The 12,891-nt window shown below is 43.5% G+C and overlaps 1 protein-coding gene across 1 annotated transcript in view; it reads right to left on the minus strand.

Annotated features, from left to right (window-relative positions):
- Positions 1-12,891, minus strand: part of ERGIC1 (endoplasmic reticulum-golgi intermediate compartment 1) — a 58,724-nt gene that overhangs the window by 20,880 nt on the left and 24,953 nt on the right. The window contains exon 3 of the mRNA XM_062607730.1: positions 8,465-8,537. Coding sequence (XP_062463714.1) covers positions 8,465-8,537 — 73 coding nt within the window. The remainder of the gene's footprint in view (positions 1-8,464; positions 8,538-12,891) is intronic.

A 12,891-nucleotide genomic window follows, 5' to 3' on the forward strand; every position in this document is an offset into this window, starting at 1 on the left:
TCCAGCCAGGATAGGCATTAATCCCCCAGACCAGTGCACCTTCCTGTGCTCCCCAAGTCCTCCCATCAAGATCCCAGCTGCCAGCCAACCTGTTTCATAACAGCACCTGGCTTCTTCCCAGCTCTGAAATGTGGGCCATGCCCAGCCAGTGCTGAGGGCAACTCCACATTACTGCCAGAAAGGAGCATTCATGCCAGGGCTGGCACAGAAACATGTCAAGTTCAGCAGCTGAACATCCCAGCTATTTGGAGGGAAGCTCTAGGAAGGTCAATATTTGTATTTGCTCATTCCCAATTTGGAACCTGTCAGAAAACCTGCAGTCAGGCATGGTCTGTAAGCAAAGGCACATATGCTGTTCAGTGATAAGCAAGTGAGAAGTGCTTGCTGGTAGAAGTCAAAGGATGAACTGAGCACAAGGAGCCTATGGCAGCTCTCACATAGGAAGGCAAGCAGTGAGGTCACTCGCTTGCAGACTGGATCACTGAGGCAAAGAGAAGTAGGCCAGCTTGTCCACGTCACACAGCCCATTAGTGGAAGATAAAGGAAACCGGTTTCCTGTCCTGCACTCCAGTCACTGGACCAACAGTTCCTAACCTGTCCCTTGGGCAAGGCTCATGGCTGCTTCCTCCTCCTCCTCTTTACCTAGTAGCCCCCTGCCCTTCTCCTACTCATGTTCCCAATTTCATAACACTATCTATCGCCCCTTGGACATCTGACAGCTCGTGACAATCTGTCCTTCCTTCCCTCCCTTGGACCTGCAGTGCTGCCTTTCATGGAGCGCCCTTCCTGCTGAACCCTGCTTCTCCTTCCTAGCTCCAGCCACTGCCTCCTCTTGGCACCTCCAGCTCTTGCAGAGGGTCCAAGCTAACAAACCCAGCCAGGTTTCTTATCAGGGGCTCCAAAGCGCTCACCGGCTCTGCTACTGAGGTTTCCTTTCACTATGGGGAACCAAAGGTACAACGATAACACACCACAGACTGCACTTGCTGGGGAAACAAACCTCAGAAGAAATGTCATCATTTTCAACCAGCTGGAAATTTTTCTCCCAAAATACATTCTGGAAACCTCACAGGTAAAGCAGACTCCCAGGGTCAAGGCTGTCCTTCCAGGATCTCCTCCTGATCCACTGCCACCTCAGTCTGGATGGAGCTGGCAGAGAAGTGGCACTCACACATCCCTTGTTACAGTCCTGCCCAGGGCCAAGAAGCCAAATTGCACACAGCCTTCCTCCTATTTATTCACACAATCCTGGGACGTTGGGAAAAAGCACTATTTAGCACCTGTAGGAACTCTCCCTGAAGGGATAACATCACCAGCGGAAGAAATGAAGTTGGCTCTGATTTATAGCTGTCCCTTCTGGAACATGAAGTGTCCCAGGAGTAACAGTACTTAACAGTGCACCTGGGACGGTCACAAAGGAAATAAAACCTGAGGTCAGACAGAAGGACACTGTAAACGCAGCTGCTTCTATGGCTGTTTAAGAGAGGCAGCGTACAGGGTTTTATTGTGAACCAAAGATGGCAGGTACCTCCTCCAAAGACCTAAGCACGCAGGAGTTGGCATTTTACTGGCGACTGCTAAGGACTATTTGAATAAAAGAGGCACAATAAAGCAGGGGTGAGGGGCAGAGCTATGAAAGTACAGTGAAGGTAAGAAGTGGACTTCTGCCCACTGGGCCTCCCACCACAGTTTCAAGAAAGGGAGGAAAGTTTCTTCATGCAGCAGGAGCTGTGATCCACAGAGAAAGAATCTGCTTCACTTCTAGAAAGAGCCACTTCAAAATACTTCACATTCCTGAGCGGTGCTGCTGGGCTTCACAGTTGCTTATCCCATTTGCTTGCAAACTTGCAGCATTACACAGAAAAAGTTGGAGGGACTCTTTGGCTGAGATTGCAGATCATGCAAATGGCACGCAAGAAAGAATGAAAGGGGGAAACAGCACAAGAGGGCTCATCATTCCTGTAAGATTTTATCCAAAGAAAGTCAGACCCATTCCCCATGCTTTAGGACTCCAACTGAGGCCACAACAGCTTTGTTTCCCCAGAAACAAAACTTCCCCAGTAATATTCCCACCTGCCCTGGCCCCTGACATTAGACGCTTCAGCACTTCAACAGCTGAAGAGCCTGCGGCCCTCTGAATACAAGAGCAGACACTCTGCAACGACCTTTCAGAGCTTCACACTCTGCCTGGGTGCTCTCTAAGCACATCTTCCTTGTCCTCTTGTCCTCCTTGTCCTATTCTCTGCTTCAAGTTTTATTCTGCTTTTTTTCTCCTTCTTTCACAGCAAAGAATCAGTCAGCCTCCTCTTCAGTCATCAGCCATATAGAAAATACAGCCACTTACTCCAGCAAGCTGCATTTCACTTTGTCCTCCAGCTCCCAGGAGACACTCTCCTGTCCCCATAATCCTAAGACTACAAGGGAAAAGAACTGTTCTTTTCTCAAAATACCTTCTCAGGTGAGCTGTCTCTGCTCCATTTTCCATTTCAGCTCTCATCACCCACCTTCCAGAAACACAACTACCCAAAGCTGAGATTTTAGCACTACCACCTTCTCAGTGAGCCAGATCAGAGGAGATCCAACACATGACAAACAATCCATTTTCTTCTTGATTTGTGGGAAGAAACAACAAGCAGGTCAGCAATTCTCTACTGTGTAATAAATTGTGCATGTGCCTATTGCTCTGCCATTTGTAATCTTCCTTCTATGCCCTGAATCTCCATCAGCTCTTCATTGAGGTCTTTGTCCCAGATTAGATCTTGGCTGAGCTGGGAAACACAGAAAACACACTGTCCTACAAAGGAAGGAATTGCAGCTCTCCAGGAGGCAGGAAGAGAAGAAGGGTTCGAAAGACGTCAATGTAGATTTGAGTCAGAAATTGCAAATGACATCATGATACGACCTTCCGCTTCCTGCTAACCCACACAAGTACATGAGGCCAAACGGCGTAACAACACTTCACAAACGTATATCACCGTTTATTAGGTAAGCTCCATGTTACTACGCAAACATTAATTAAGCTTCTTAGCACCCCTGAGAGGTAGGCAGCTAAGTATTACATCCTTCTACAGAAAAGTGTTTGTCTCAAGGTCAGTCCATAGCAAGAGCAGGGTTACAGCTCCTGTTCCCCTCTGACCATTAGGCTGTATTCCCTATGCTGGTCTAGTTTGCTCCAGCATTTCATCTGCCTCCACTGGATGAACCGGTGGAGTTGGAGTTGTACCTCCAGTTTGATGTCAGAAAACATGAATTGTAGTATTGTGTTCCCCTCTTCTGCTCCAAGGTTATTATTTCTAGCAGAAGAAACTCATGTTGCACCAGGATCACACTCTGCTGCTGACACAGCTTGATTATGCAGGTTGTTAGGTGAAATTTTCATGGGCCGACAGCCACAAAACACTTTCCATGTACCTTGGAGAGCAAAGGACCAAAAAAGCCTTTGCAGGTAGGTATGATAACAATTCTGTTTCACTGCAGGCTCAGTCTCAGGCATGCAAATGAATCCAGTGTGAACAAGCAATGCTGGTCTCAGAAGCTAGTGATGTTTTGCTTCCTCTTACATTAGGGGTACCTGGCAGCCTGCATGAACAGTCAAGTTGTGCTGCACATGATTTGGCCCCAGCATAGGAGCTGGATTGTGTGATGCTCATACACTGACCAAGGTGTTTTTCATAAAGATGAAAGCAAGCAGGTATCCCCAGTGAGGGATCCAGTCACCTTAAATGAAGGAATGATCTGGACATTGCTCGTGATTGATGCTTTTATGCAAAGGCAGTATTTTTATTACAGATACTCTGCTGAAGTCATTAACTGCTTTGCAGGGGGCACAGCCTTCCAAATGGCAAACATGTCACTTCAGACTGTTCCTTGCCTGTTACTACATTAAAATAAGTAAATAAAGAAAGAAAGAAAAAACACTGCCAGGAACAGTCTGTTGCTTTCTACAATGTGCTGTGGTAGATTAATTACTGTTGAGCAGCTACATTCATACCACAACTATCACATTTATACCCTCCTACCCCTTCCCCTGGCTGCCAATGCACGACAGATTAGATTAGTTAATTACATCTTTCCTCCTTAATGATGGAATACTTGGAAAACTCTTATTGATCCTACAGAACATAATTCATGACCTAATTACAACGATAAAACAGCAAGATTATCATCTTGCCAGCTATTAACTTCTAGCACTGATCTGAGTTAATTAGAAAAAGAGATAGGCCATTTCTTCATTCTTGATTTGCAACATAACAGCACAATGAATGAGGAAGGCCCAGCAATTTCTAGTCCTCAATCTGCTCTCAACTCTTAACCTACTACCTATCCTGCCCAGGAAATACCAGACACATTTAACACTTCAGCATAATTTCTTCAGCCACTCGAGTCATTTGCTCAGTGTGACAACTGTTTGATACTGCCAGTTTTGCAGGGGTTCAAATTTGGAGCACAGACCTCCTTTTCTTTCTTTGTCTTTTACAGAATAGAGGAGGTTAATCTAGACTCTTGTTTCAGACTAAGCCTTCACTCTCAGTCTGGACAGGGATGGGGGAAAAAATAATCAAGATCCTTTGTTTCCAGAGTTCAACTCACCATCCACTTAATGGCAACGATGGGTTGTAGCTGAGCAAAGAAAGAAAAAACTTTTTCCCTCACCAGTTCTTCACTGTACTGAAAAGGATGTAGCCCCACCTAAGAACCAGCCTTTGATTTCTTTCATGGCTGCTCAGAGAACTGCCTGTTAGGGTTATTCAATACATACAGAAGATGAGAAACTAGAAGTTTTCTACCCTACTCAGGGCTCGTCTACACAGGAAGCTAGTCAGCAGCAAAATAGGATGTGCATTTACAGAGCCACATGAGCTTCCCACATCTGCTCTAATGCGCAGTGTCTTAGTTCAACTTCCTAACTGAAGTAAGCTCCCGCTCACAGACGCAATCTTAGTGCTCATTAGAAATGCCCACACGAGTCATGACATAGCTGCTGTGATGCTCACTGTCTTCCCCACATAGGTAATCTGTTTGGGTTTAGTGTTACGACTGTTATCCTTGAGATGAGGGTGTAATTTCTTGGCTTTCTGCCACCCAGACAAGCCTTTAGCAGTTGCAACTATAAATGCTAAGACAATGGGCTGGTCAAGGAAAAACAGCTTTGAAGTTGGGCAAGAGTGACCAAATCGAGATTTCTAGTAATACCAGGAATTTAAGTTCCTACAGTCATATGAATGTAGAAGAAAGTCCAACAGTGGGTAGAAGTTAGCAAGTATTAAGGGTTAGCATGGTGTGGAGCAGACTTTATTTTCTCATGTTGCAGCAAGAGTTCAAACCACTACACCAACGTCTCACTTCAGGTGCAGATACCAAAGAAACCTCCCACTGGTGAGAGTTAGGCAGTTAATCCTGTGGGTACCACTGCTGTTGAGGTTGCTGCTGACTTGCCCTGAAGCAGGCTGTCGATACACACACATCACGCACGATTACTCAGCATAATAGGGCTATGAGGTAAGCATGAGTCTACATCAGCAAACCTCGTACGTCTGTGATGCAAGGAATCAGGCCAACTGCTCTCGATTTCACCTTGCCATCAAAAATGTGCAGCTATTCCCACGCAATCCAGCTTTGTCAAGCGCATGACTGCTTTAAGGGAAATAAGACAAAAGAGGAGAAAAAACTGCTGCAGTCTCTAACTGGCACTGGCAAAGCAGGAAAGCTCTCCCCTTACATGTGCACACTCCATTTAATCATTCAAATCCCGGCTGACTAGGAAGCTTCAAGGTGGGAGAGGTATCTGTTGTAGGAGACTCTTAATACAAAAGAAACTCGAAGTGTGCAATAAAAGTTCACAGGAATTGAAAAGTGTGCATGTTAAGGAATCTTTCATATCTTCAAAAGTATTTGATTCATGGGCAAACAAGGCTCTATCTTTGTGAGACAGCATGTCCACTGTTATTTGCTACCACCCAGTTTAAATGGTGGCACAAAGTTCTCACACTGTTCCAGACCACACAGAGCTCCACACTTCTGCACCCTTATTCTGACCAATGAGACTATACCGCCTTGCAATGCACTGCCAGTTATACACACTTGAAGGGGAAGCACAAGAAGTTCATAACATCTTTGAACACCTTTAAGGTACTGCGCTTCCCAGAAGAGAAAGCAATGAGTAAGAAATGGAAAAAGAAAAGTTTTACTTCTACTTTAGAAGTTGTCGAACTGGGAAGCATTTTCTTATGTGACTTTCTGAACTATTTCCGTTACTGGGGGAGCCACTTCACAAATTCTATGGGTGATCTGTTCCCAGCAAGAGAGATTTTGGCGACCTATAACTCATTAGAACGAGGTTTTCATATTCTGCAAGCTATTGTGTTGGATGGTCCATGACTAATCAATTTCCTGCATTCATTTGTCTCAGTGTCTCCCATGACATCCTCTCTAAAATTTTACTGCTTTATTGCTTACAAGCTCAGTTCCTGCTGGGAAAAGCGGTTACCATCTCTCTGATGTTTTAATGAGAAACCTGTCAGCTGAGCATGCAGGAACTTATAGCAGCTCTAACATCCTTGCGGAAAATGCATCATCTTGTTAAGAAAAAACCATGAAGAGGCCTCAGAGAATCATACAGGTTTGCTGTTCAAAAAGAAATCCCTAGTCAGGAAACTACTACTACATAAAGGCATGTGCAGTCAACTAATTAGGTAAATATTACTAATTCCTCTGGTAAAGCATTATGAAAAAAGAAAACCAGATGAGAGAATGAGATCCAAGATGGGAGCAAGAAAAAGTACTATTTTACTTGAAGCCATCTGTGTAGCTTTAGTCTATTTTTTAAAACAAGACAACCAAGACAACTCAGCTCCTGAGAGAAGTGGGTTGATAAGGTGACCCTAGCATTTTACAAGCAAATGCATGGAACTCAATCAAAGAAACAGTGGGTGAGTAAGAAACCTAAGATACCATCTCTGAAGTAAACGTGCAATGGGTGTAAAAATTAGCTACAGCTGGATTACGCTACTGTCTTAAGGTTAAACATTACTCAAAGTTAAAGTTCTTCTTGAAATAATATTCTTGACCCAAGTCAGAGCTGCACAAAAACAATGAAAAAGCCACCTGTGGTTATCAGAAGCCACGTAAAGCATGGTCAATCTAAGTACAGCATGTGAACCCAACGTGTTTCAGAGCTTTTTGCTCAGCAGTGACATCTGTTGCTATCTGGACCATCACGTAAGTCTGACAGAAGTTCCACCCTTCCCAACTATCCAGGAACTGTGCATCACAGTCTAGTGAGCTCACTGCCACATCAGCAGGATGATGGCAAATGTTTCCTAGAACTCTGGTATCTGTGGTACCAAAGGTACCTCTGTTAATATTTACTAAGAAAAGTTTACTTCAAGGCAAAAGAAGTACGAGAAATGGAGAAAAGAAATGTGATTAACTAAAATACTTGTTCTATGAGCACTTTTTTAAAGTGGAAATTATTTCCATTTTGCTTAAAGGAAGGCCCCAGAGAGGTTACCTGGAACAACTTGTCTTCAGGCACAAAACCTGTTAACTAAGTTTCCAGGTAAGGCTCAACAGGGAAAAGGAATAAGGTAAAATCACATGTGAATTAAGCTATCCGCATGTATCAGAGATTCAGCTCCGACATCAAATAAAGGTACTATCAATATTAATAATAAATCATGTTTTATACAATTAATTTTTCCAAAAGCATCTCCAAAAATATCCAGTAAAGACAGGCAGAATGTGATGCCCACTTTATCCCCAGGGAAGCAAGGGGGAAAGAAAACATAGAGATCCCACCATATCTGCAATGGGCCCATATTGTCTCAGAGGCCAGACCACGTGAATTCAGCCAGTAGGCACCACACATTTAAACATACGGTAGCACCAATGAAAAACACACTAATTTTTGAGAATCACTTTGAATCAAACAAGTATAGAGTAGAGTGCCTATTCAGGAGGAGAGAGGAAATGAATCTCAGATGAGAACAAGACATCAACAGCCTAAGGAAGAAGAGGGAAACTACAACGGAGTGGCACTGATCATCTTAGCATTCACGATGCCTTATACCTGATCATCAGAGAACTGAAAAGGATCAGAAGTTTTTGATGTGATCTGTGGTCACATGAAAAATATCTGTTGTGCTCAACAGAGAAATCCAGCATGCAGCTGGTAAGGGATCAAGCGGTTTTCTCCATCAGAAGTATTTTAGAACCAAATTTTCCTAGCATACTTTAGTAAATTAAAAACTTGAATGAATGAATGAATGAATGAATGAATGAATGAATGAATGAATGAATGAATGAATGAATGAAAATTCAGGCTTGACCAAAAGGAATCTAAATCCCATGAGACAACTAACTGACCTAGTGTAATTACAGGCATTTTTCCAAGTATCTGAGTAAAACTGTGAAGAATCATATATGCATATACATTCAAACAAAGGAAAACATGAATTTTACTTACATTTCAGTGGCTATGAATCCGGTGAGCTCAGACAGGAAGAGAAAGAGTATAAAGAGACAGCAGCAGACAGAGACTGGAAAAGAGGCAAGGCAAGGAAAAGGTTAGTCTCATATCTCCATCAAACACAGAAACTTTTTTCACACAGGTGTATTACTCCCCCCATGGATATGCCACCCCAACACAGAGAGCTAAAACTCTTTATAGACAATAACCCAGATGAGACCATCAGAGCAGCAACTTCAATGGCATGCCAACACCCAGCATCCTGCTGGGTACCTCAGTTCTTGGGCCACCTTTTCCATCTCCACATGGCTCCTGCATCCTCCATCACCAGCACAAAATGTTGGCCTGCCAGCATTCCCTCCTCCTTGACAAAGCTGCTTGACAGAACAACTTCTTTGGAGCCCTTACTCCAAATGTAATTTTATTACTACTAAAATCTCCATAAAGGAAAAAGAATCAGCATCTCCTTCCTTCAAAAGCATACAGTGGTCTGTGGATAAGGAGACGCTGTGCTTCTTCGTCAAGTTCTAAGTCTGTGTGTAAGTCATCTCAGCCTGCAGTATCCACTAGACAGAGCTGGCACAGCAGAGACACGGTGATAATGGACTAGTCTAGCTAATGCATGATACATTTCTCCATTTGGTGATATATTGACTCTTCAAAGAAGGAAAATACCCAGTGAAGGAATTGCAATGTACCTGGACAACATGTCCCATGTCTTTTCTAAGAATGCCAACCTAGAGCTAGAAGGAGGGAACCCAAAGTAACTGTCATATTACTGGTTACTCTTCACCAGGAAACTATTCAGAACATTTTACAGTGACATTCACACAGCAGTGACAAGCTCACTGGCCCACTCAGAAGGGGCTGGAAGGCGGCACAGCTGTAAATCCTCTTAAGCAGGGATGACTGAAGTCGTCCAGTCGGGGATGTACCAGCTCAAGGAGACAGGCCTGCATTGTGTATCTGTTATAAATAAAATGACCAAGTTCACCATGAATCAGTATATGAAAGAATAAACCAGGAAATGGCATGCTATGCCAGGGCTGGGACAACAAGGTACTATCTGGCTCACTCCTCAATCCCAGCAGAGTTGCAGTGACCAAGCACTCTTTAAAAATGACCACTTTACTATAGCCACTAATTAGGATTGAGAAATACACAAGAAAAATGCTGTTCCTCAACTTTATTCCACATGAGCTATGCAGTCTGAACATCCATTTCTTCAGGAAGCTCAAGCAACAACTGGCTGGGGAGCAATTTTATCACACAATTAACGTCTGTACAAACTCTTTTGGTAGGGAATGTGAGAGGTAAGGGAAGGAAAGAGGAGGTACTTAAGGCAAATACCGAGACAGACTCTGGAGTGACCTAATGCCTTGTGCCTCATTCTTCAGATTAGTCAGTGTATAGTTTTGAGGAAAGAGAAATGCGTTGCTTCCCCTTCCTCATCACAGTAGATTAATTTATTGACCCTGTGAAAAGTGCAAGGGATTAAAAGAGATGTCAAAAAAATCCATTAGCTAGGATGAAGAAAGAAAGAAAATGCACAAAGACCAGTAGGAAAATGGGAAGCAAGAGGGGATGTTCATTTCTAAAGAGATATCTCAGATGGCTACACAAGTGGTTCCAAGTGGAAACTTCTTGGCTGTCAAGACAGAGAACAGCACTGCTGTTAACACAGCTAAGCCACCGCTACAGTGCACCACAGAATGGGGGAGGAGAAAGGTCTTAAAGCACAGCAGCAAAGTCTTATGAGAACATCTATGCCTATGTAAGAGCACAAAAAAAGTAACCTAGGCACAAGACTAGTTTGTCCAGTGTTTCTTACTGTTAATCACCCAAAAGCACAGCCACAAGATCTCTGATCTTTGGCAGTGTGCAGGGGAGAGCGTTTGCAACAGAGACAACTTTTTCTTCTTCAATTGCTTCCCATATTCCTCTCTGCTTGTTATCATCCTGTAAAGGCTTTCCAACAGCATCAGCTACACCTCTCTGCTCTCCAGCACATCTATGCAAGCCTGGCGCTACTAACTGTAAATTCTCTCCTGCAGCTTTCTCTCTTCTGAGTTTTTAACTTTCTTCCCTGCCATTTATATCATTATCTTCTCCGTTTCCATTATAAATGGATTTGCTCCCTCAAGTTCACTTTCCAATTCAGCTCTCACAGTGAAGGCTTGTGGTGACAATACTTGCCAAATACAGTCCAGTAAAATTCCACTAACCTACTCTAAAAAAATCCTGCAAGAATGCCCTGGAATGCTTGACAGGGATTGACTTTCAAAGCTCCTCAATGCTTTGCCAATCTTCAAACTTCATAGCCAGTTTTCAGCCTTTAAAAAGAGATTACTGAGGGTGGACTTGAGATGGGTATAGAAAATCATAAGCAGCCCAAAGGAGATGAATGGGGAACAACCATTCACTGTCTCTTCAAGAATGGGAACAGGAGGGAAGGGGAAGGTTGAAAACAAGAGGAGGTTTTTCCTTTACACAACTCCCAACTAAATTCTGAGGGTCTGTAAGATTTCAAGAGGGAATCATACATGTCCTGAAGAATAAATCCCTTGGGGCCTACTAAACACAAAAGAACCACCTCCAGCTCAGGAAGTTCAGAACTGCCAACTGACCAAAGCCTGGTGAAGTGTTTAACCTGTTCTCATGCTCTTTCTCAGGCATCGGCTGCTGGCCACTCCTGGCAAGGGGACACTAGGCTGCACAGACATTTGTGCTGACCTAGGTAGTGTGGTCACTCTTGTATTCTTGTACACACACATTTTCAGGGCAGGGGAGTATCTTTGGTGTGAGACTTGCATGAAAGTCTTATGCATTAAACTGCCCCTAGAGCCAACATTTTTTCAGCTGTAGAATATGGGCACATCTCCTTAGCATGGAGCTGCAGGCACGTAAGATGTTCCCAACATAAGAATTTATGCACGCAGTGCTTCAGCTACTTATTTCATAGTGAAGGCCTTTACTTGCTTCCATGCAAATGTGCAGTTCCTGCCACCGACATTTGACAACTGCATTATATTTGGAAAAGTAGATTAAAGGCTAGGATCAGACAGAATAAAACAATTCATGCATAAAACTTAGCTTAACTGCAAAAGCACTGCGATGTTCCCACAGAGCTCAAAGGACCATCTAAGACAGGTTTCTTAAAACTCTAATATGATAACATAATCAATATATCAAAGGTTGCTTGTGTTAGACACACTGAAGCTCATTGCTGTTGGCTAATCAGTAATCCCAGAAAGATGGGAAACTGCCAAGCTTTTATTCCTACACTAGCTTTGACAACCTAACCTTTTCATACATAACCCTTCTGATACATACCCCATCTATGCAGTCCTGACTCTTCCTCCCCACCCCACAAAAAATGAAAGAAACGCAGTGTTTAACACATCATACAGCCTGAGAATGTCTATATTAAGGCATAAAATTATTAGTATTTATTATTCAATGGAGCAAACTGCTATGAAGTACAAGGAACGGGTCTTGTTACAGATGCCATGTGAATCATAACTTTGATATTTCCTGATGTGTATTTAAAACTCCAGCCTCTAAACAGCACAGAGTATTTCTGGATAACGTTACCATGTGTGCATACAACATGTGCATGCAAACTATGCATCCATGCTGACTGTTGAATAGGAGGATTGCTACAGCAGCTGTCCTAGTTGCAGGCCCCTCTCTCAAGAAGTCAGACTGCTCCTGTCCAGCCAGATGCCAACTGTCAGCCAGCCAGGGCACGTGCTGCTGCTCTGCCTACATACCCAAACATGGCCAAGTTGTCACCACGTTGGTCAGGTCTGTTAGAACGGCCGTGTGCTGGCACCACAAACACAGTACACAGTGGTGGAAGGGCTGCAAACACTGGCACGAACATCTGGTGGAAAATGGACAACAATGGCATGACTGGCTGAATGGCACAGGGCTCACAATGCTGCCTGAAAGAAGAGATTTTTATTGAGGAAAAGGAATGAGCAACTTCTTCACTTCTTTCCAGAGAAGCCCACAACAGCAGTATGTTGCTCTATACAAACCTCATCCCAGTAAACTGCAGTGGACTGTTCTTGGCTCCTTCATTCCTACAGATTTTGACCAACTGGAAGGGTTGCTACACATATCTGAAATATCTTCTATACTGCATTCACTGCAACTTCTGAAATCACAAAACCATTCATAAGAGAAAGCCCCAACAACACCCCAGTTGGCTGCTGATTTGCTTGCGTTTGAGATTGCCTGCTCTTCTCCACCAAAATACCCTAATACTTAATCTCCGTGAGCTGCTTCTTTCCTAGAAGAACTGGCCACTTGAGCCCCGGTGGTCGGAAGCAGAGCTGGTATTTTCCATCTCTTCTGTAATGTGATCTGTGCCTTCCTCCCTAATAAACCTCAAACCTTTTCTTTTTTTATTATTTAAG

This window comes from Pezoporus occidentalis, unplaced genomic scaffold, assembly GCF_034315485.1.
Source record: "Pezoporus occidentalis ecotype Australia unplaced genomic scaffold, CSIRO_AGI_Poc_V1 ctg124, whole genome shotgun sequence".
NCBI classification, from domain to species: Eukaryota; Metazoa; Chordata; class Aves; order Psittaciformes; family Psittacidae; genus Pezoporus; species Pezoporus occidentalis.